Here is a 23,482-nt window from a genome sequence, read left to right as displayed (position 1 = left end):
GAGAGCGAGCAAGAAAGAAACTTTGTTACTTTAAATCTGTGAGGCTTTAGAGTTTTTGCTAACATAACACAAAGGAGGTTAAAAACAGTTGTATAGAAATGTGGATGTCTAGGTAAATATGACATGAGAGACTGGGATACATGAATATCTCCTTTATTCTGGGGAAGCAGGCACAGCCTCTGTACACATCAGCCACTAGCCTGACACTTGAGTGCCTAGCAGGCCAGTCATGACCCCAGGAGTAGGGCTGACCCAGCAGAGGTTGGTCATGTTCCAGGATCAGAAGGAGGCTACTGTGGCTGAGCTCAGGGAAATGAGTTTGGAGAGGTGGACAGGGGCAGATCATGTAGGGCCGTGCAGGCCACAATAATGCATTTGATATCATTTCAAATGCATTGCAATGCCATTAAATGGTTTCAAGCAGGGGACTAGCACAATTTATCTTTACAGATCCCTCTGGCATCCACTGAATGTAGAATGTATTAGTGAGGTACAGCTGGAAACTCCTACCGTGGGTACTAGTGAGGTGACGATGGTGACCCAGGCTAAGGTGATGGGGTGGATACATTCTGAGGTGTAACTGACAGAACTTGAAAATGTACTGGAGGGGAAGGGGAAGGAAAGAATCAAAGACGATACGTAGATGTTGGCTTGATGAGCTGTGGAGATGGGGAATACCTTACTGAGAAGGAGGAAGACCTTGATGGGGGAGGGGTGAAAGTAGATTTGAGTATGAGGAAATCTAGAATTCAGTTTTGAAAACTAATTTAAGTTTGAGGTTTCTATGATACATCCCAGTGTTTCATAAACCGAATCACAGAGGAACTGTGAGAATGAAATAAGTCAGTGCATATAACAACACAACTATGCCTGGCACTAAGCCCCTATAATACATGTTAGTTTCTATGAAGCTGTGCCCTCTTTTTATACATTTTCCAGCAAAATGCTTGAGATAATTCCACCACCAACCATACCATTCCTATCTGTAGCCCCCAGCTGGCTAAATGTTCTACAATGTGGTCTGTTCATCACTCAAACCTGAGACATCTGGCACCTGCAAAATGAAGTCTGTTCTCGTATTTCCTATCTTCACTAGCCCCCAGTACTCTTTATTTATTTCCTCCCTGTGAGAATACACAAGCCCTGTATTTTAAAATCCCATCAAAAGTTTTGGACTATCCATGAATTATGTTTCCCTTTATTTATGTCTAGTACCTAAGCATCATTAACCAGAAAATAGCCCATTAAAGGCCAAAAGTATTTAATCTTCCCCAAATGAAACAGGAATCACAAAGTCTTGATTAAACTCATAACATCACCTTATTTCATGTTACTAAACAGCAAATTTGTCTCTAGTTCCATTTTTGGATCTGAAAAAAATAGGAGGATTTAGTGGAATGCTTATGTGTTAAAGGAAATTTTACTCTAGGAGAAGTGTTCCCAAGTGTTCCCAAGTGACAGGATCACCAGACTTTGTGACAGTTCAGCACTGAGCCCTTTCACAGGAATGAAGGACTTCCAGAAAGGCTAGCAATGAGATGTTGTGAGGCAGTTTCTCTTAAAACGTGGTACAGCATCTGAGATCTACTTCTCCACGCTGCAGAGACGTCTACATCTGACCAAGAATAATCACTACACGGCCAGAAAATTGTTTGGTAACTAGCTTTTTAAATAATTTGTCAAGCTTGACTGCATCTCTGAATGGGGCTATGGGGAATCCAGACACTTGGACAACTGCACTGTTTCAAAGTGATTATATCACACATTGAATTATGTGGAACATATTTATATTTAGAATTAAATTATATGGTGCATACAGAGAAGACCAAGGAAGTTTCTCAAATCATTTGCTCATTTCATGTCACTTTCCTAACAAACATGCACAGTTGGGTAAAGGATTTTAGAATAACAGAGTGGGGAAATCTAAGCAAAAATAGCTTAAACCCCTTTCTGCAACTAGTGCTTTAAATATAAAGCATTTTAAACAGAGTAAAGGGAGCCCCTTGGCTCTAACTGTTTTCTTGAAAATATATCTACATTAGCTGAACATAAAGAAAAAAGTCAATAAATTAAGAAAGACAAATTCTGGACAATTGCCAGGCAGTGCTGGGCAGTCAATGCATTAGTGGCCTAGTCTCCAAGGCAGTGTCCACTCAGGCACATCAATAACCCTGCCATTGACACAGGATTCATTCATCTGAAAAGTAGAATAATAACTCTTGGCCTAACTGGAAGTATGGGATTGTTCCAGATGTTCTCATAAAATCCCTTTGAGATCTAGAATACATAATTCAATGCCAATATTTATTGCCTTAGTAATAAAGATTCTTCCTCTATGCACTTCCTAAATACTTCAGGGGAAAAAAAATGGTTTCTAAAATAGAACATAACATATAATAAAATTCAATTTATTAAATAAAGCAAAATATAAAGCCCTAAAATATTAACTTCTGTGTCACAGGTCATGCTAAAACAATGCAAAGTATGATACAATTGCTAAAAATAGCCACCTGTTCTCTTAGCCACCTCAAACCATTTAACAATAGTCACAATATAATGTACCAAATGTTATATGTAATTTTTAAAACTAGTTTATCAGACATAGGAAAACAGAATTTTAATTCTAAATTAACTCATAAAAACGTCAGAAAAAAACTGCATAGTAAATAGTAACTATTTAAGATAATCTTAGAAATATGATGCATCTAATATGGTGATTTTCATCTCTAAATTTCAAAGATGTGAACATAAGAGATTGTCTCAACTACGATTTTATTAGTATAATGTCTAATCACAACAAAGGCTTAGAATAAGTTCTAAATACTTTATGTCAAAACTGAATTATCTATGGCAGTATGGGATGATGTGTGTGTGATCTAAACAATACATATCTGGCAGCAATCTAAATCTGTAACTTCACAAAGAGAGTACCAAGAAAAGAGGATAATGGTGTTTTTACCATTTCCAGATTCTACCAATTTTGAATATATTCAATAATTTCAGTCCCTTGAATGATGTGCAAGCATGACATTAGGCAATATGCTTTTTGTATTAATTTTTATAATTTTCACCCCAAACATGTAATTTGTTATTATTATTCATCCTGTTCTATACATAAGAAACCGAGCTACCCCAAATCCCGTGTTGTTTTGACCATATGAGCCACACTGACTAGACGTGAAGCAGAATCACACACAGTGATGTGGCAAGTCATCCTACAGAGTTCAGGAAATTCTCCAACCATCAAAATCTTAAATAAGAATCACCGCTGATCTCTTTGGAAAAATTTTAATTAACATCCTCCTCTTCTCCATTCTTGGTAAAAGTTTCCAAATTACTGGCCCAGCTGTTTGAGTTATTGCTTCGTGGACCATTAATTCAATCAGAAGAGAAAAAAGGTGTTGGTCATTGGTCCTAGGGATACATAATTTTGCATTTACCCATTTAACAAGTATGTTAAGGATTTGTTATATTTTATATTTTTCATAAACATCTATTGAGTGCGTATACACCAAATATTGTATTCTGTTCTGTAAAGGATACCAGAAAATCCCTATACACAGTACTCCTACAATCATATTTTTCCATCTAATGTTTTCACACTGAAACTTATTTAGTGTTTTCTCTAAGATACAATTTTCATTCTCTTCCCTGGTATCAAATGTTTCCTTAAAATATATATCTACATATTTGCCATGTTTTATCATTTTTAAGGTGTTCGAATAAAAAGTGATCAGCAAAAGAATGATCACCAAAGAATCCTACATTTCCAAAAACTAAAGAGAGAATGATGGATGAAAAGTCACATATTCTACAGCTTATCAGGCACATTTAAAAGCAGAGTAAATAAAATACTTACTCATCTATTTGACAAACACACATCTCCACCTCTTTCAGCGCAGTCTGAAGTTTGCCCAGCAGTTTCTGATAGATATCTTGGGTTTCTAAGTCTTCTTCTTTTAACAAATACCGGAGACCGTGCCCATCCTGCTGTCCCAGAGACAGACCGGAAGGGGCCGCCATGGTCGTGATTGTATGCTGAATGTACACCATAGGGCTGAGTTTCCCTGAGGAGGTAAAGTCATTCCACAGTCATATTTATGACCTTTCACCTACAGTAACAAAGCAGTGCAATTCACTTTAGACGTTCCAAGCTTACATAAAATAAAATGCCAATCCAATGCTGAATTTAATTGAGAAATTAAAGCTTATGGGGGCTTGTGATTAAAAACTAGGAATACAGTTCGATCCCCTGCCCCACTGTGATGGTGTGGAACAGCATTATGCATCCCTTGCAGCTGTTCCTCCTGTGTTTTTCTGATAGTTTTAAGGCCATTTCAGATTAATGGTTTTCACAGCAAGATGAGCTGTGCCTATCACACATAAAAGGAGGGCAACACCAATCATTCTTCTTAGAGGAAAAATAATAAAACTGCATAACTCCATTTTCATTCTATAAACACTTATGCAAAATTATCCAAATAGAGTGAGGAATTCTTTCTTTATAAGAGTTCAGACTTGCTTACACACCAGGAATCTATCCAATGTCAAGGATGCAGGAATAGTTATGATTGCCTAAATTACTTTTCATAATTTGATAAAGTTTCAAAGGCTAACATACCTTGCTCAGATTTATTTTCTTTATCATGAGAATTATGCTTCCTACTATCCAACTGAACACCAAACGCACTCCCCAGAGAGGTTGATGTTTTGGGATACGACACTTCCATCACGTTGACATGGCAGTTGGTAGGGCAGAAATCACTGCTGTGCAGTGGGGAGATTTTAGATTTGGCCTGTTTAAAGGTGGGCCAGGCTCTATTCTTTAGTACACGAGAAAACTGTAAATTAAAGAAGAAACAAAAAGGAGTTGAACACAGTGATAACTCAAACATTTCACTTCTGTCATCCACAGCAAAATCAAAAGAAAATTAAATGTTAACTGAAACCAGTGAAATAAATTCTAAGTTGTTAGAAATTAAGTCATTATTTTAACACCCACGCATTCTTTTTTTGTTGTTGTTGTTGTTTTTTTGAGGAAGAGTGGCCCTGAGCTAACATCTGTTGCCAATCTTCCTCTTTTTTTTTCTTTTTTCTCCCCAAAGCCCCAGTACATAGTTGTATGTCCTACTTGTAGGTCCTTCTAGTTCCTCTAGGTGGGACATGGCCTCAGCGTGGCTTGAAGAGCGGTGAGCAGGTCTGCGCCCAGGATCCCAATTGCCAGTTCACCAAAGTGGAATGCGCGAACTTAACTGCTATGCCACCGGGCCGGCCCCCACCCATACATTCTTAATGAAACAAAGCAATATAGGCAGTAAATACATATGAATCCTTTGAAACTCCAATTGCAAGTTAGATGCCAAAAGAAATGAATTTAAGTGACCAGTACCTCTTACTAGGACTCAAACCCACAGACTCCTAGCAGCTGAGAGTCTGCTAGAGAAATCAAATGGGCATCCTAGGACACCAAGATAAGAACACAATATTTAAAGTGAGGCAAGCTGGCAGAATGGGGTCGCTATCAGGCCAAGAGTGGAAAAAGATGGGATCATTCCAACACTATCAGAGAGCCAATCCAAGCCTGAGTCTGGGAGCAGGTTAGACAGCAGGGCGCGGTGGTGTTGACTCAGAATTACAGGACGACAGGCAGGAGGACCACTGCACTTCCCACACTTCCTGCTAATCACTGCTGAGCACTTGGGTCAGGATCAGCCTGCAGACTGAGGTGGACTCTGCTTTTATTGAGAATAAAGTGAAACTCAAGGGATTTACACAACTTCCAAGGACAGCCACTCCACTACTCAAGACCTTGCCGTCCAAATCCTTCTATTCTTGCCATAGTCTATGGAGCCGGCCAAAGTCTGATCCCCTTGCTCCCTGTGCTCCTTCTGGCCTTCACTCAGTTCCTCTCACACACCATCTATGCACTCTAGGTCTTTGTAGAGGCTGTTCAGTGTGCCTAGAATGTTCTTCTTCCCTCACTGCCTAAGCTACTCCTGTGCATTTTCAAGTTCTATGACATCATCAAGAGGCTTTCCCTGAGCCCTAGATTGGGTTCAATTTGCCTGGCTATGTGCTAAGTTACAGCACACTGTAACCCTCCTTATAATTATGAATAATTTTCTTATCTCTACCTCCCTTTGCAGACGGCAAACTCCATGAGAGTAATGCTAATGTCTGTCTTGTGCACCATCAACAGGCGTCTCACAGTTGAACTGGATTGTAATTTCAAAAGGAAAGGACTGAGAGCCACTGGCTACCCATGTTTTACTTCTGTCATCCCACCAACTGATGCGATGCTGGGCAAGTCACTGTCTTTTATCACTCTTAGTAAAATAAGGGGTAGGAATTAAGTAATCTCTATGCTCTGTTCTTGCTTGAAAACTATAAGCAGAGCCTATCTATTTATAGTAGAGTAGCAATTTGGGCATTGAAAAGGATAAGAATTAAGACTACCACTAGTTACGTACTTTTCTAGGTTAAATTCAAGAATAAAGATATGATATCAAAAATCACATCTTATAAAAATAAGCTCACCATTAGAATATGAACTATCTAATATGTTTATTAAGCTGTGTTTTCAAATCACATGTCACAAGCTATATAGCTCAGCAAAGTGCTAGCACACAGCAGGAATCTAAATGGAACTGGATTGAAATGCAGGAAACTGTTAACAAAATTGCTAACAAATTTGATAATAATGTATCCTAAACACTAACAGAGAGGAAGGCGTTGAGAGAATTCTTGGTCTGTCTCTCTCACTTTACTAATAAAGAAACTGTGACCTGGAGTCTTATCCGAGAAAGACCTAGAAGTTAAGAGCAGATGCAACCTTTCAGTCAAAAGTTCCTTTCCACTGTAGCTGCAGGATGAAAAGATAAGGCTCCCACAGCACACACAAAGGGCACAGAAATTGCTTTTCTATTATGTCACAGCACCCACCATAACAGGCAGTTACGCTTTTCTTGCCTTCTTTCATTTTAACCAGTTATCCACTCATTCAAAAACATGAAGAGAAGCATCTATTCCAGACCCTGTGCTAAATGGTAGAGATACCGCCCTGCCCTCATGAAGTTCACGGTCTAGTAAGGGACACAGCTAAAAGCAATATAACATTATTGTTACACATGACAATTATATTATTACAATTATATGTAACATATATGTATAAATATATATACAACCATATGTATATATTTAACAATATATAATAAATACCATAGCCAGATCATTAGAAATTTTGTAAGTGCTAAGAAGGAGGTGAACAGAGTGATGTAATGAAGTGTTCCTTGAGTGATCAGGCAGAGTAGGAGACGATGCCCTTTCCAGGGGACCAGATTCCTACAGCTTTCCAACAGGTATCTTAATACAAATGCCTGTGAACACAATGTGTTCCCTCTCCACACACACCCAGAAGGGCTGTGTAACCACGTGACTGAACTCTTTCAAAAGAGTAAGTGTCAGAGAGGAATCTTCTTTGCTAAGAGTCTCTCTTGGAGAAGAAAGAGCCTTATGAAAGCAGTGCTCTCTTTCATCCTGGGTGTCCCTAAGAGAGGAGGAAGGGGAGGGAGGAACCCACAGTCACAGGTCCTGCAAATGTGCTAGACAAATTTTGAAGATCAAAAATGTGCTCCCAGACAGCATGCCCTGATATTTAATGGTGAGACCTTTCCGTAATGCAAACCTAAAAAGGGAAGGCACAGTTCTTGTATTGACTGTGGTACGGGCATGAGAGCACACTCTGATCGTGCCGTACAGTATTAAATGGCCCTGTAAACATGAACCTGGCATCTTTTTTAGCAACATCAAATGGAACATTGAGCTCATTAATTTGCTTTGGAGAAGCTCACAAGGAAAGACGAAACAGCTCTTTTCCATAAATAAAAATTGCAGTTTTGCAATAAAGAAATGTACAAGGTTTGGGGGGAAGTGAGTTGGGACAGACAGAGCTTTAGGTCTACTGTGGACATCAGAGCCCAGACTTGTTACCACCTTCATTCATTCATCCAACTATTATATACGGAGGGCTCTCTAGACCAGGGACTGTTCTAGGCATGTTGGGAAATAGTGAATGAAACAAAGATTCCCGTCTTCTGGGAGGTTACATTCTAATGAGAAGAGAGGCAAACAATAAACATAAATCTTGAGCAAATCTCGAAGAAAGGGAGAGTTGGGAATGTGGATATCTGGGAGAGAAGCTTTCCTGGCAGAGGGAACATCCAATGCAAAAGACCCAAGGATGGTGTGTTCAATGAACATCAAGAAGACCAATGTGGCTCGAGCAGAGAGTGAGGGGGAGGGAAAAGGAGACAGGATTAGAGAGACAACGGGTGGAGGGAGGACACAGATCATGTAGGACCTTGGAGGCCATTGGCAGGATTTAGCTTTTACTGTGATGGAGATTCACAGACATTCAGGACAGACTGTAGGTGGGCAAGGGTGGAAGCAGGAAGACCATTTATGGGAGAGATGACAGTGGCTCACCCTAGGCTGTCAGTAATGGAAGCAGCGAGAAAAGGCTGCATATTTTGAAGGTAGAGCCAAGAGAATGGCATGAGAGAAAGGAGAGTGAAGAATGCATTCAAAGTTTTTAGACTGAGCAATGGGGAGCATGAGACTAATTCTAAGATAGAAAAAACAGCAGACATGACAAACTGTGGAGGGGTGGGATCAGGAATTTATTTTGGACATGTGAAGTCTGAGATATCTATTAGACCCAGATGGAGAGGACAAATGGGTCAGCAGACTGAATGAGATTACCAGGGGATTGAAAGTGGAGAGAGAAAAGGGGACCAAGTTCTGAGCTCTGGGACTCTGCCACATGAAGAGGTTGGAGAAAAAAGGAGGAACCAGCATAGAATTCTGTGAACGAGCCACCAAGAAAGGACAAAACCAGGCATAGGTGGTGTCACAGAAAATTGCTAGAGAGAGGCACAAGGTGGAAGCTGCATCAGATGCCACTAAGACAAGGAATGCAATGACGTCAGGGAAGGAGCTTTGGCAAAATATGGGTCATTGGTGGCCTTAAAAAGAGCCATTTCAGTTACACAGAAGGGACCGGAGCCCAGCTTGAGCGTGTTGAGAATGAAAAGTGAGTGAGACAGCAGGTATAGACAGCAGGTATAGGGAGCTCTTTTCAGGACAGAGATCAAAGTAATGGAACAGAAGGTCGAGAGGAGTATGGGGGTTGAGGGAAATATTTATTTTTTAATATAGATGATATTAAGGAATATTTATATATTGACAGAAATAAGTAATTCTTAGAAACGGGGACTTCAGGTTTTTAATGCATTGGTAGTTAATTCATGAATTATTGACCATGACAACACATTTAAATCCAATTATAGTCACTTGACTCAAGGTCAAAAATAACACAAAAGTAAGCTTTTATTTGGCAGATAATCTCCCATTTCAATTAAGTGTAAAACCCCACTGGCATAGAGCTGTAAACATTCTGTATCAGGGCAAGGAGACATGGGAGAAATTTTACCCACAATTTTCCCAATCCATATATCAGTTTTAGGATTATGTGGCATTAATATTTAAAGGTACTTGGAATAGTCAATGTAAGACTTTGATTCCTACATGTAATATTTTTGTGAAAACAGAAACTATCTCTTGAAAGCTTATTAAATATTTATAAGGAGGAAGTATCTCCAATACCCAAAATAAGCCCAATTATGAAATTATTCTAAAACAGAAGAATGAACCTAGAATCAAAAGGGATTCTAAGGATAATTTAGGGTGAGACTATTCCTCCAAACAGTGCATAGTTTTACATCTGGATCGCCCACACATCCGGCTCCACAGAGATTAATTAACATGTGTTTATTTAGGATTCATTCAGGTTTCTAGTAAGGTCTGACTTTCTCTCACACATGAGCCAAAAAACATCTGTGGCCTGTACAACTGGCCAGGAAATCAATTATGATCGCAGTAGCCTGGCTATAGAAACTGTAGAAATTAACTGCTTTCTATCTTTAAGATCTAAAACTTTTAGAGTCAAAATAAAGGAAAGCCAGCCTCTTTGAGACTTTAGTTTCTATGGATACATTTTATTTTACAGAAAGACGGGTGTTTGAAGCCTTCATCTGGAAGAAATATATGTTGCTAATGATAGTTTAAAAGTAAATATGTAGAAATTAAAAATATATATTCACAAACACTATAGTTTCTGTTCACATGCGTTTGATACACAAATAGAGCTAACCTAAGATGACATTTTAAGGCTATCATCTTAGGTATCTAAATTGTGTTCAAATAGAAAAGATTTTTGAAATATTTTCTTGCTAATCTTGTTTAACTAGTGAGAAAGATAGTCAATTATTCTCAATGTTTGTGGTCAAGAAAGGATGAAAAGGATAGCTTTTAAAGCACTTAAGTCCAGATGACTACAAGTTTCTCTTTATTTCTAAATTAAAAACAAAAATAAGGGAGACAGCATTCCATAGGACTGATACCTAGTCTGCTACTCGCCAGCCATGTGACCTTAAGCAAATTCTTAATCTCCCAGAGAAAGAAGGCAGGATAAGAGTAAACAGCATGGCTGTTTCAAGGCTCAAACAACAATAATGTACATACAAGAGCTTTCCATAATTCAGGGATATTATTTTTATCACCTAAAATCACTACCCATTAGCCTGTCCAACTCCGCTTTTAAAAAGGCTTCCCGGGCTCCCAGTTACTCCTGAGGAAATGAAAGACACTTCTCACTCGCCAGGATGATGTTTTTGAGAATTCCCAACATTTAGGGGAAAACCCTGTACCTTATGCTTCAAATCCCCCACAACATACACTCCTTAGTTTATCAACAACCATATTGTTTCTAGAAACCAATGAGCAACACCTTCTCCACCTGCGATAACAATTCATCATAAAGCTGTATATATATTTTCCCTCCTACACCTAGGTTGAACTGATCCTTTTCTCTCCATCCTCAATGCTTCTGCATAAGTCCAAGTCACCACCAATTTGCACTTCTTATAAACAAATGTGATTATTAAACCACCCCAAAGCATTACTGGGAAAATCAGATTTTGCCAGTTTTCTTTTCTAATTGCATCCAACTCAATCCTCCTTTCTAGTCCAGGCAGTACACCAATTCTTCATCAATAAGATCAGTCTCATTTCTACACCTTTGCTTTCACTTATACTTTTCTTGACTTGAGTGCCATCTCTCCTCCTCTTCACTCTGACAAATTTTTCCAACTCACAGCAGCTAACATATGCTGACTATTCAACCCACAATGATTTCTCCTTTACTGAAATGCTATTGCCCTTGTGGTCAGTGAAATGGATTATGTGTCTCATATCGCTGTATTGGTAAGATTACACAACATATGCAAACTGCAAATATCTCATGCAATGCCTGACACCTGTAGCAGACTGCTATAAACTGCTGGGTGCTGCATAACTCCAGGGAGCACCATCATATAGAGCAGAGTGTGGAGTGCCAGCATGTTCAACCATTCATGGTGGCATCTCCTAGTAGGTTAAGTAGTTAGCATTATTATTACTTACTTCATGTATTTTGACCTTTCTTCCCAAGTAGATTGTAAGTGTGGGAGGGTAGACACCCTCAAGTAACTGACTTAAGTCCGTACTGCCTACATAAAAGGTATGCATTTACTAAATATTTCCCTAATTAAATATCTGCCACGTAAAACAAATTGCTGCTTCTCTTGTAGGGATGTGTTTACAGGCACTGCCCTGACACTTCCTGGTGTCGCCTCTTTGAAATCCAGTGTGAGAGATTTCTTTTAGAACTCAGTCCAAGAAAAGCTCTGCTTCTCTTAAGAAACATGTGTATATCACAAGGATGCTGATAAATGTGTAATAGACTGTATTTCCCTTTGCATCCAGGTCATCAGGAATCTGAAGGCGAGATATAATATTCCACTTTAGCAACTAAATAGATTCTTAGGACCTGCGTATCTATCACCCCTTTTCCCTGGTGGTCTATACCATCTATTCTAATAGAGCTTTACCTATAAATTTACCTCCTAATTTTCCTCCAATATTCCTTCTCTCCTCCTTCCTTTTAGTAGTGAAATTCCCTGAGTTTTAGTTGGGCACATGGATTCCCAGTTTGAGACTACATTTCCCAGCCTCCCTCTCACTAATGGGATGTGAACAGGTGTGATGTGTACAACTTCCGGGTCATGCCCTCACAAGAAGGCTCTTTACTCTCCACTTCCTCTTTCCCCTTCTGAGGGCCTATAACTTGGACATGGTGATGGTGAGCCAACTTTCATCTTACAGAAGAGGGCAATATCCTTGGGGAGAGAGCAAAAATCTAGAAAGATCCCTATAAGATCTTCAAGCCTAACCCCATTGGACTCCTGTCAGGTTGGTCTTTCAAGTGAGTGAGAAATAGACTTTCTATCTCATTGAAGCCTGTGTTATCTTGGTCCTTCTTAAAGCAGCTAAATCAATACCCTACCTAAAATACCCTCATCCTAATTTTTTGTTTTTATTTCTAAAATTTACCTTTTTCCATGTATATTTCTTTAAGCTACTTCCACTGCTTCTGTTGTGTGAATGAATGGAGAGGAGAAAGTCAGAAGAAAATTAAAAAAAAGAGAGAGAGAAATGACACACACACAGTGACAAGTTTGACAACCTGAGTCTGTCTGAACCCGTGTCATACTTTATACAGATCCATCTCTGAAGTAGAATGATTCTCTTTTCAAAATGTGTTCAAAAATTTGCATTTGTTAAGAGCTTTTAAATTTTACTTCAAAGTATTGTCACATCTTATAGAGAAAGGAGAGGTAAAAAGAGAATCTTCTCTTCTTCAGTTCAACAGGGCGTATTCATGGAATCTTCCCCCAACTCAGGTGAACCGAGCTCAGCAATCGTGGGAAGAGGATTAACAGATGTGACAGTTCAGCAGTCATTTTGGATATCATTTTTCTTCATGTGAATGGATTTATAAAAAATTACAATAGCAACAGACATTCACCTTAACAAGCTGAACATGATAGGAAGTGCTTAAAGAAAAACACAGCGATCTCTCTTGCCCTTGTCCCACTCGACCTCAAGTAACCAATGTTGAAGTCCCTTGGGTATTCATTCATGCATTTCCCTATTCTCCCAGGGACATATCTGGACATACATGGGCTTACCTTTTGCTTACTATATCAGAAACATAAAACACATATAGTTAACTTGCATTCATAAAAATAGAGATAAATAATATTTTGTAGTATGGCTGTACCAAATTTTAAGCAACCAGCCTCATTTTGAGGGAAATAATTTAATTAGCTAGTCTCCTATTGATATAAGTAGAAAAAAAATTAAAATCTACTATAAGATATGTTTTGGAGATCAATTTCTATTAATTCTATCACTAAAATATATATCCCCCAATCCATCTAATTTTCTCTGTCTCCCCACCTGCACCATAGTTCAAGTTTCACCATCACTCACCTGGACTACTGCAATAGCTTCCTATGTCCCTATATACATCCATTCTTGCCCCTTGCAATCCACTAGCACGATCTTTTAAAAACCTAAATCAGATGAAGTCATCCCCCTGTTTAAAAGCTTCCAATTGCTTCTCATTGATGTAAGAAGAAAATCCAAACCCCTCCCAAAGTTTCAAAAGTACAAAGCTCCCACAGCTCCTCACAGTGGTCCCTGCCTCAGCCTCCGACCTCACGGCTGGCCATTCTCCCCTTGCCGCCATGGCCTTCTTTTTGCTGTGTGGCCTCTGTACCAGCTGCTCCTTCTACCTGGATGCTTCCCCTCCAATTTAAATGAAGAGTTGTACTTGTCATTGAGATACAAGCTTTCTCAAAGAGGCCTTCTCTAGACACCCCATCTCAAGTCACCACTCTGCACTTCCCACCATATCTCCCTATTTTGATTTCCTCATAACTCTTTTCAACATTTGATTTTCCCCTTTTGTAGAGATTTATTTACTCCTTTGCTGTTTCCCCCACTCAAATGTAAGCACCATGAGAGGAAAGATCTCTCTGTGCTGCCATATTCCTGGTACCAAGAACAGTGCTTGGCACATAAAAGGTGATCAGTGAGTATGTCAAATGAATGAACCAATCAATCAATTTAAAACGTTCAATCAATTAACGAACAATCAATCAATTTAAAATGTTCTGTGTACTTTCTGATTGAGGGCTCTGTTTCCTCTGTTGAGAGAAAAGGGGAAGAAGAACTGTAGCATAATTTAAAACTTTGACTTCAGAATTTAGGTGGCCTTGATTCAAATCCCAACTTTATCTTTCACTAAGAAGTAATTTAATTCTTTAGCCCTCAGTATTATAATCGGAAAAAATATTCGGAATAATGACTTAGCTTACAGGTTTGCAAAGATCAAATGAGGTAATGGATATAAAGGCATTTAAAAAACTCTAACATGTTATATAAATGTTATTATTTCAATAAACTGGTACATATATAAATAATGAAAATATCAAGAATTGAATTAAATTTCACATTTAAATAATAATTACATGCAAAATATATACATAAAACTTTTACCTTTTTATAACTGGATATTCTCTGACATATATGCTCAATTTTTTCACTGCAAACGGCACTGAATTTACTCTGAAGGTCAGTAGGAATCACTTCATTTAAAGAGTTAAGGCTGGTGCAGTTTTGCACAAAGTGATCATCACTTTTAGCCAGGGCTTCAAGAATCTGTAGTGATACACACACACACACACACACACACAGACACACACACACACACACAGGAGAACAAGAAAATAAAACCTTCCAAATTAGCCAAATAAAATTTTCACAATTCCAAAACACAGGTTGACTTTCCCCAGTGTGCTTCTTTTAGCTGCCTGGGACTTCTACATTCAGTGAGAGCCTGGCAGTGAAGTGATGGACTTGTGTGTTTGGCATCTCATGTTTTGTCTTCTGCTGGCTATAAAAGGTTGCCTGAGGGAGGTGAGCGGACTTCAAAGGCTCCCTGCGGATGAATCAGTACACTCTGATGTGGGAACACATTGCCTGTATTTTAATCAGAGTTACTCAGAACATTTTTTTTTCTCAACTTGGTAGTAGAAGAACAAAAACTAAAAAAAACAACAACAATGGAATAGCATCCTTACTTGCTACTGAGAGCGCCGTACAGAGAGTGCACTTAACAAATGTTTGCTGAAGGAATGAATAAATGAGTTCTCTTGCTAAAGTAAAAATCAATGTTACTTGCATTGTCTGAGCTTTATCTGATAAAAGCATCAGATAAAAGTATCCATATGATGTATTCAATTAGTAAATCTTTTTGGCTATTTGAATCAATCGTAAGGCAGCATCCGTGTGTGTGTGTGTGTGTGTGTGTGTGTATGTGTGTGTATACACACCAGGGATCACTGAGAATTTCCAATGAACTGAGAACTATTCATGTCTCACATTCATATGTAGCGTTTATGACTGTTCAAAGATCACAAGGGTTGACTACAGCCTTACCTGACATTTTCATATACTGTGTGAGATAGAATGTATAGATGCTATGTTTATTTGAGCTTCCTCACCATCTCCACTTCCCTGTCTTTCAGAATATGGAGCGTGAGTTTTTTGTTTAACCACTAGGCTATAAATGAAGGGCTCACTTTATCATCAGCAGTGTGATCTTGGTTAAATTTCTTAATTTCTTTGACTCTCTTGTCTTCATGTGTAAAATGAAAATATTTGCAGTATTAACTTATACAGTTGTCATACACAAAATAATCCATGTAATTTTTCAAATTTAAAATAGCTAGAAAATGAGAAAATATAATTATAATAACCTCATCCCAAACTCTTACAGGGAACCCCCTACTAGTATAATACAGTTGCAAAGGGGCTGCATTTTGAAAATATAGATTCTATATCAATAGATACATATAGTGGTATAATGTCAACAGAATGATGGAATTTTTTAAAAGTCAACTTTCAGAATAGAAAACAAAAACATAAAATAATTACTTTTGAAATAGTGTGTTTGGATTTCTATATTATTTTCTCCCACTAAAATTTTAAAAAATACATGCTATAAATACTAATCTGTATCAACATGTTTGAAACAAGAACTAACATGAAGAAATAAAGGCAGTGAACCTATATGTCATAATATGTCATATTTCTCACTTGTAATACCTGAATCTTCACAGGGTGATCTAAAAGCAGATGAAACACTAAAGCTCAGACCCACGGAGGATCCAACAAGAGTCTGACGGATTTACCTTGTGGAAGGATCATGAAAACCAAGCACAGGGTCGACCCTTACTCACCAAGAGTTTTATCCATTTGGATGAAGACTCTCTTCCTCCCTCCCAATCTTGCTTTCGTCTAAGGACTAAGGATGATATCCTTCCCAATTAAGAATTATATAAATGTCTGAGGATCTATTCATAAACTGATCTCTAAGCTTCATGAAATTTTAGGAAATAAGCACGAGACTTGCAGAATTTGAAATTTCTTAAAATGTATTTCACAACTTCAAATACTCATCAGAGGATTATGTACATTAAAAAAAGCACCACCTGTCATGAAAACCATCTGAACACAGAGAAGCCTTTGCCAAATCAACTAACACTCTCCTGGGCAAGAGTCCCAGCTAACTCAACACTGCTCCAAAAGAAATCAATAAAAAGCAAGTCTGTACACACTGAGCAATGGGGAAAGAAAGAAAAAGAAGTTGAATGAGCTGACAGCTGAAACATATACAGCTACTTACATTTTTTAAAGTGGGGGCGGACGAGGGTTTCAGTGGCACTATTTAGAAGAAAATCCCTCGTTTTCCCAGGATCACTCATACCTTGGCAGTGAGGCTGAAGAAACCTTTGGGCTCGATCATCTTCTCCACCACGTTGCACTTGATCCCAGCTGTGCTGTCGTACTCATACACAACACCGTACTCCAGGTGGACATTGTCCACCGTTAGACTCACGTGCTCCTTCTTCCCGTCGATGATGGCCATGGTGTTGAACTTGTCAATGACCTCTGGAATAAGACCAATTTTAATTCAGCAAATTCAGGAAGGGTTTGTCAGTCTCTTCAAACGATTTCAGTCTCTTTGAATAATTTTTAAAGAGTTCTTGAACAAATGGCTAAATCTGATGTGCTAAATGAAGCATCTACTCTTAACATTTTAAAAAATAAGAACATTTAAAGAAATGCTTGAGTTATCCAAATCTCACCACTCTAACATGACTAGTCTTATCTTTGCACATCCATTTTGACCGATGGACCATATGTACACCTATTTATACCAGTATAAACATTATACATACAATTGTATATTTTTTCATCAAAAGCATACATGACAAAGTCAGGGTTCCTAAAACTGCCTCAAACATTGGATGAATATTGTCTCAAAGCAGAAAAAAATACATAAAGCCATACTGAAGAAGCAGAAAGGAGAAGCAATAATCATTTTTTCAGCAGAGAGGGTGCCTGAATTTTCCCAAACAGCATCTTCTGGAGATAGCTCACTGAGAAAATTTGTCATTGCTCACTATAATAACTGTTCCACCTGGAATGTCTTCCTATAGGTTTCCGGCCTACAATCAGTCAGCTGGTGAAAAAACACCTAAAATCTCAAGTAGGAAACTGCTGAGAAACCTAACAGTAAATATTAAATAAGCAAAAATAGAATATTAGTTTCCTTAAAACAGTTAAGTCCTAGAAGAGCAGGAACAGTAAAAATAAAATAGGCAAAAGCAGAATAATGGTTAAAATAATTAAGTCCTAGAATAGCTAGAAACCAATTTCCAGAGCATCTCATCAACTCACTCTACCTTTCTTTGTGGCACCAATGATGATTAGCAAAAACTAACTCTAAATGAGGAATAAAAGCCTATGGATAAGGTCCTGAGATTTGTCCTGATTTAAATAAACAAAAGAGTTGATTTATCATAACAACCTTGCCGCTCCAAAGTGGCTGAAATATTTCTGATATTGTCCATGATCTTAGTGGCTCCTGCCAAGCAGCCTTCCAGGAATGGAGGAAAAACAGCTTTTCCTAAGTACCCCCAAATGATCAGTGTGTACAGGGAATTCTCCAGCTGTGCTGGTTTGGAAGAACCTAATAGTACAATAAAAATGTCCAGAGACATCCACCAATAATATGAGTGGAAAGATACCAGGAAAATGTAAGAGAGGATTCAAGGACTTCTGTGAAAATGTTTGGGAACAATAATTCAAGGTATTTGTCAAATGCAAACATAAATGTAATTGCCTCAGTCCCTTCACCCTTGGCAAAGAAGCCACTGGATACAGCACTCTGCTGGTTTGCTTCACTGAGAAAACAGAAATGACAGGAGTCCTTACCAGAAGATCTCTCTCTTTCTCTCATCCTCACATTATTAGTTTGCCTCTTTCATTACTGTCAATGTTAGAATGCAGTAAAAGTTACTTGAATCAACAAAGTATTTTCAAAGGAATTATGGACCCTCTAAACTAGGGCTTCTCAAATTTTAATGTGCATACAAGTCAGATCTTGCTAAGATGGAGATTCTGATTTGGTAGATCTGGGGTAGGGCTGAGACTCTGCAGCTCAATCTTGCTCCAAGTGACGCTGCTGCTGACCTGTGATCCACATGGGAGTTGGAAGGTCTACACAATACTTAAACTCAAAACAAGGAAACACACTATAACTTGGATTTGAATCCTCATTCTACCACTTACTAGCTTGTGCAAGTTTCTTAACCTACAGAGGCCTCGATTTCTTCTCCCATAAAATGAGGATGATGATAATCACATCTTTATGAGATTTTCTTTTCTGATTACCTTATGAGATAATCCATGTAAAACACTTAATAAAGTGCCTCATAAAGCATAGTAGCTATTACATGTTAGCTACTAGCTATTATTACTTATGTACTTGGCATGACATCTATTTGGTGATCGTGACTTAAGAAAGTGGCTTGAACACATAATATTTTCAATGATTGGGACCAGGCACAGGCACATGGAGAAAGAATACTATAAGCAAATGAGGAGAAAAAGAAGGAACCCACCTTCTACTTTGCAGTCAAAAGCATCCCCTGCCTCTTCTCCAGGGGGCTTGGAACTAGACTTTTGAAGGTCTTCTTGAGCACTCTCAATGCTATTATAAACCCATTGTATGGAATCTTGCTGGAAATGAAGGGGGAAAGAAACCTCAGAGGTACTACTGCTTCCTAAAATGCACATCCATTTCATAAACCTGCTTCAGAAGGAGAGTTGACAATCTTACTTATTCTTCTAGTTTGTTTAAAAATAATAAAATTTGAAAGAAAAAGAAAATCAACATCAGAAACTAATAGAAAGTCAATGGCAATTATATTGTTTAACAAATTGACTTTTTAAAGCTCAAAATTTTATCTTCCAAAGGATATGTTCTTAAATAAGATGTATTTCCCAAATGTCTTACTTAAACACCTCAAGTATTTCTTAAAATAAATTATATATTACATTTTTAAATAGATGTTAGATGGACAGCTTTCTGAAGAATCAATCATCTATAATTGTACAAACCATTTAAATGCTCTCCTAATAGTTACATATATTTTAATACATTTAATGATTTTTGAATCAAAGCAATGAGAAATTGGAAGAATATCTTTCATCTCATTGGGTTCCCAAGTGGTGTAACTGTCTTTTAATCCTTCCATGTCATAAGTCATCTTATATTTTAATTGAAATAGCAGTTCCAGTCTTAATTAGATAAATAGGAGAGATGAAATGGCTACCAAGTAAATACTTCCAGGGTTGCATTACTTTAAAATTTATACTTTTCCTAGATAAGATGATAAATCAAATTGCACTACTAAAGTGTAATAGAATCTGTATTATTCATTTTTCTCTTGTATTAACTTCACAGTTGTGTTTAATTATTATATTGCTATACATCATTAAAATGCTAGTTAGCATTTGATCATTCAAATACATCTTGGTAACCTGCTGTGGCCTCCAATGAACCACATCCCCCAGTATCCACATCTTTGTGTAGCTCCTTCCCATACTGACACTGGGCTTGGTCATGTGACTTTATTTTTCCAAAGAGACATTAGCAAGCAAGATGTAAGGAGAGACTTGATCGTCTGTAATAGTCCCTCTTGAAATCCAGACAACACATAGAAAGGAAAATCCTGCTAGAGACTGGAAAGGAAGGCCATATGAAGGGGCTCTGGAGGATGACCTGCCACATGGAGCAAGAGGCCACCAGGACTGGAATGGAGGCGCCCAGTCAGACCCCAGCAGAATGCAGCCGTGTCAGTGACCTTGCAGAAACCAACATCCAGTCAAGCCGTAGAATCAAGAGAAATAATCAATCACGGTTATTTTACATCACTAAGGTTTGGGATGGTCTGTTTTGTGGCTATGGATACCCGATAGAGCATGTTATTCACTTAGTGAATTTTTCTGTCCATTTATTGCTTTTCTTAATCATTTCATTGATCAACACCTCTCCAAGAAGGCAGGCAAAAAAATGAAAAGGAATGAAACTCCAATCAATTTGGCTACTTATTAAAATTCTGATAGAAGGGGAAAAGTTTGATAATTTCAGAAGTGTCTTTTTAAAAAATTCATTAATACAGTTCAACAAATATGTATTAAACTATCAACCAGAATAACCCACGAGTCTATGTGTGAATTCCAATTTGTTATGCTGGTTTGAACTCATTAGAAAGCAAAACTGATCAGCTATTTTCTGTAGGTTCAGCACTTTGCAGGATGTCATTCATGGTCTATGAGAAAATAAAGATTTATCTTTCTGGTTTGGACACAAAGTCATATTCTCAAATCCAGAAAGAATACACCACCATGCATGAAAGAAAAAATACAAAGGCTCTCCTTTAAAGTTCATTTTGCATTTAGTTGATTAATTTGATAGAATTTTCCATTACAGTCCAATACTCACTTGTACCTCATGAGATAATAAGTTTTGCTTATGAATTAGGATTCTAATTTTATTTTTGTATGGCGCTTGAAATTTGAATCAGAGGATAGTGCTTAAAATTTTAAGTAATGGCAAGTACATTTTGATATTTTCTTTTAAGAGCTAAATCTAGTTACCTAAATAAATGTATCCAAAAATCAATCACAAACTCTATAAAGCCCACAATTTTTTCTTTTTCACAGAAGTCTTATAATAAACAGGGTAAGCATTTATAATTCATACATACAGACGTAGACACACGGTGACCATTATATATCTTAAAGCCATCACGAGGGTCAAGGAAACAGTTCAAACTTTTGGCTTTCAATTTGATAAACAGCTATTTGAAAACTCTTATCACAATGAAAATGAAAATACCCCAGAGTACTTTTTAAACAAGTGATCATACTGTAACAATAAAATAAGCATAATCGATTATAACTAATTATGCAGCTAAAACAATCATTATCAGATTTACAATGCTGTGCTTAAATGTGAACCTAGAAGTGGAAACCACAGACATCTCTGGCACTACCCAATGTTGTCCCCTAGCCTTTCTATGCAAGTTTGCAATTAGATCCAGATAAGCTGACAGGCAGTTTACCTTCATGGGTCTCCTGTATTTCCTGCAGGCTGTGACATGCGCGATAACACTGGCATGCGTCTCTTTGCTGACATTGATTCCATTGACTTTGATAATACACTGTCCAGGGTGAAGACCAGCTGCTGCGGCCACAGTTCCTTTAAATACAAATAAGAAAATTGCCAAAAACTGATGTTAGGAATAAGAGTCATTTTTACCACATCTACAATAAGGAAAGCAATTTTAAAACACAATAAAGATCTCATTAGTATGCTCTTGATAAATTTGGTTCTGATAGCAATGCCTGCTCGAAATTTTTCTACTTTTTAACTGGCCATTCAAACTGTGATTAACAGAATATTTTCTCACCTCCCTAAGAAATGGTTTGAAGAGATATTGTAAAGTGACCTTTATAATGCTAATCAGTTATTTTCCCTCTCAAAATGTCTAGTCAATCTAATTTTCTATGCATACATAATGGCAAAATGAGAAAGCCAGAAACATATGCCTTATTTATCTCTCTTTAGTCTACAAAATCTCTAAATATTAAAGTAGTATTCAGTTTCATTTTTTAAAATGCCAACAATTAAAGGAAACTCTTAAGGAAAAAAATCAAGTCAATTAACAAGTACGAATGGACTGGGTTTGCTAAGAAAAATAAGAGTTCAGAGCATGTACAAAGAGTTAGGAACCAGAGAATTTGTGGAAAATAAAATTAATCAGACAACATCAACTGTCCATCATTTATTTGCATAGATATAGATTTCAATACCAAAGTGACATATCCTAACCAGTGAATTAAGATTTTCAGAACCTTCCAATCATTATTTGATATTCTCAGCAAATCAACATTTCCAAGCACCATTAATAAATACAATGAATATAATTAATACAGATGAGTGTAAAACTTATACTAAGTATGTTAGAAGAGCCTTCCTTTGTAAGCAATTTCTCCCATGAAGCAATTATTAAACATCTTAAAGAATATAATTCATACTCAAGAAGACAATATACGTTTTCTTCTCACTAAAATTCACTCCCAGAAATCTTAAGTGTTTTTCTGGATTCAACTGAGTCTTGAGAGAGGGAAGGACACTCCTAGCAGAAAGAACAGCCTGAAACAAGGCACTGAGTCAAGACGTAACTTGGGCATTTGGGAACATACAAGCAGTTGGTGTGAGCTCAGAATAAGAGCGTGTGAAAGAGACACTGGCGAGTGGGCAGAGCCAGGTCGTGCAGGCCTTGTGTGCTTTGCCTGAAGTCCTAAGCATCTGAACCTTACTGTGTAAGGAAGAGGAAAAACATTTAAGAATTTTAAGCAGAGCAAGCAGTGACTTAAGCAGTGACATGATCCCCCCAAACAGAGGATGGATCATTGGAGTTTAAGTCAAAAGTCAAAATCACACCAAGCATCTACTGCAATTTCCCAGGCTGGAACTAAGGTAGCATTAGTTACAAAGGGGAGAATGAGATCAAGTGTTTGATATTTGATGACAGCGTTTATGGAGAGGCTAGAGTACCCAGGATCACTCCTGTGCGTTTGGATTCAGCGGCTGAGTAGATGGAGTCATTTAAATAAACAAAGAAAACAGAAGGTGAAGCAGCTTCGGAGAAGAGATGAAAAGTTCAACTGGGGATAACACTGAGTTTAAGGTGCCAAAGGGGCATTTAGGTGGAGATGTTTAATAAACAATTAGATCTAGGCTACAGAACTCAAGAAAGAGATCTGGACTGGAGATAGAGATTTAGAAATCCCCAGCAAAGAGGATCAACAAGATTGCTTATGGAGAGCAAGAAGGCCGAGAAGAGAAGAGGACACCCACAGTTAAGAGGTCAATAGATGAAGGGAGCTGGCAGAGGACGGAGTAGGAAACATCTGAAAAGTGCCATCTCAGAAATCGAGAGATGACACTTTAAGCAAACAGGAGAAGTCAGTTTAAACAAAAGCCACAGAAAGCTCCAATAAGACAAGGATTATCAATGTCCACTGTATTTTCCAGTGAAGTCCATGATAACTC

At 37.8% G+C, this 23,482-nt stretch overlaps 1 protein-coding gene across 1 annotated transcript in view; it reads right to left on the bottom strand.

Annotated features, from left to right (window-relative positions):
• Positions 1-23,482, bottom strand: part of PREX2 (phosphatidylinositol-3,4,5-trisphosphate dependent Rac exchange factor 2) — a 277,450-nt gene that overhangs the window by 103,090 nt on the left and 150,878 nt on the right. The window contains exons 20-25 of the mRNA XM_058528828.1: positions 21,486-21,622; positions 18,978-19,095; positions 16,775-16,959; positions 14,503-14,664; positions 4,622-4,841; positions 3,860-4,067 (exon numbers count right to left, since the gene is read on the bottom strand). Coding sequence (XP_058384811.1) covers positions 3,860-4,067; positions 4,622-4,841; positions 14,503-14,664; positions 16,775-16,959; positions 18,978-19,095; positions 21,486-21,622 — 1,030 coding nt within the window. The remainder of the gene's footprint in view (positions 1-3,859; positions 4,068-4,621; positions 4,842-14,502; positions 14,665-16,774; positions 16,960-18,977; positions 19,096-21,485; positions 21,623-23,482) is intronic.

This window comes from Diceros bicornis, chromosome 33 (genome assembly GCF_020826845.1).
Source record: "Diceros bicornis minor isolate mBicDic1 chromosome 33, mDicBic1.mat.cur, whole genome shotgun sequence".
NCBI classification, from domain to species: domain Eukaryota; kingdom Metazoa; phylum Chordata; class Mammalia; order Perissodactyla; family Rhinocerotidae; genus Diceros; species Diceros bicornis.
The sequence above is the reverse complement of the archived record's forward strand: the minus strand, read 5'-3'. Positions and strand labels throughout refer to the sequence as shown.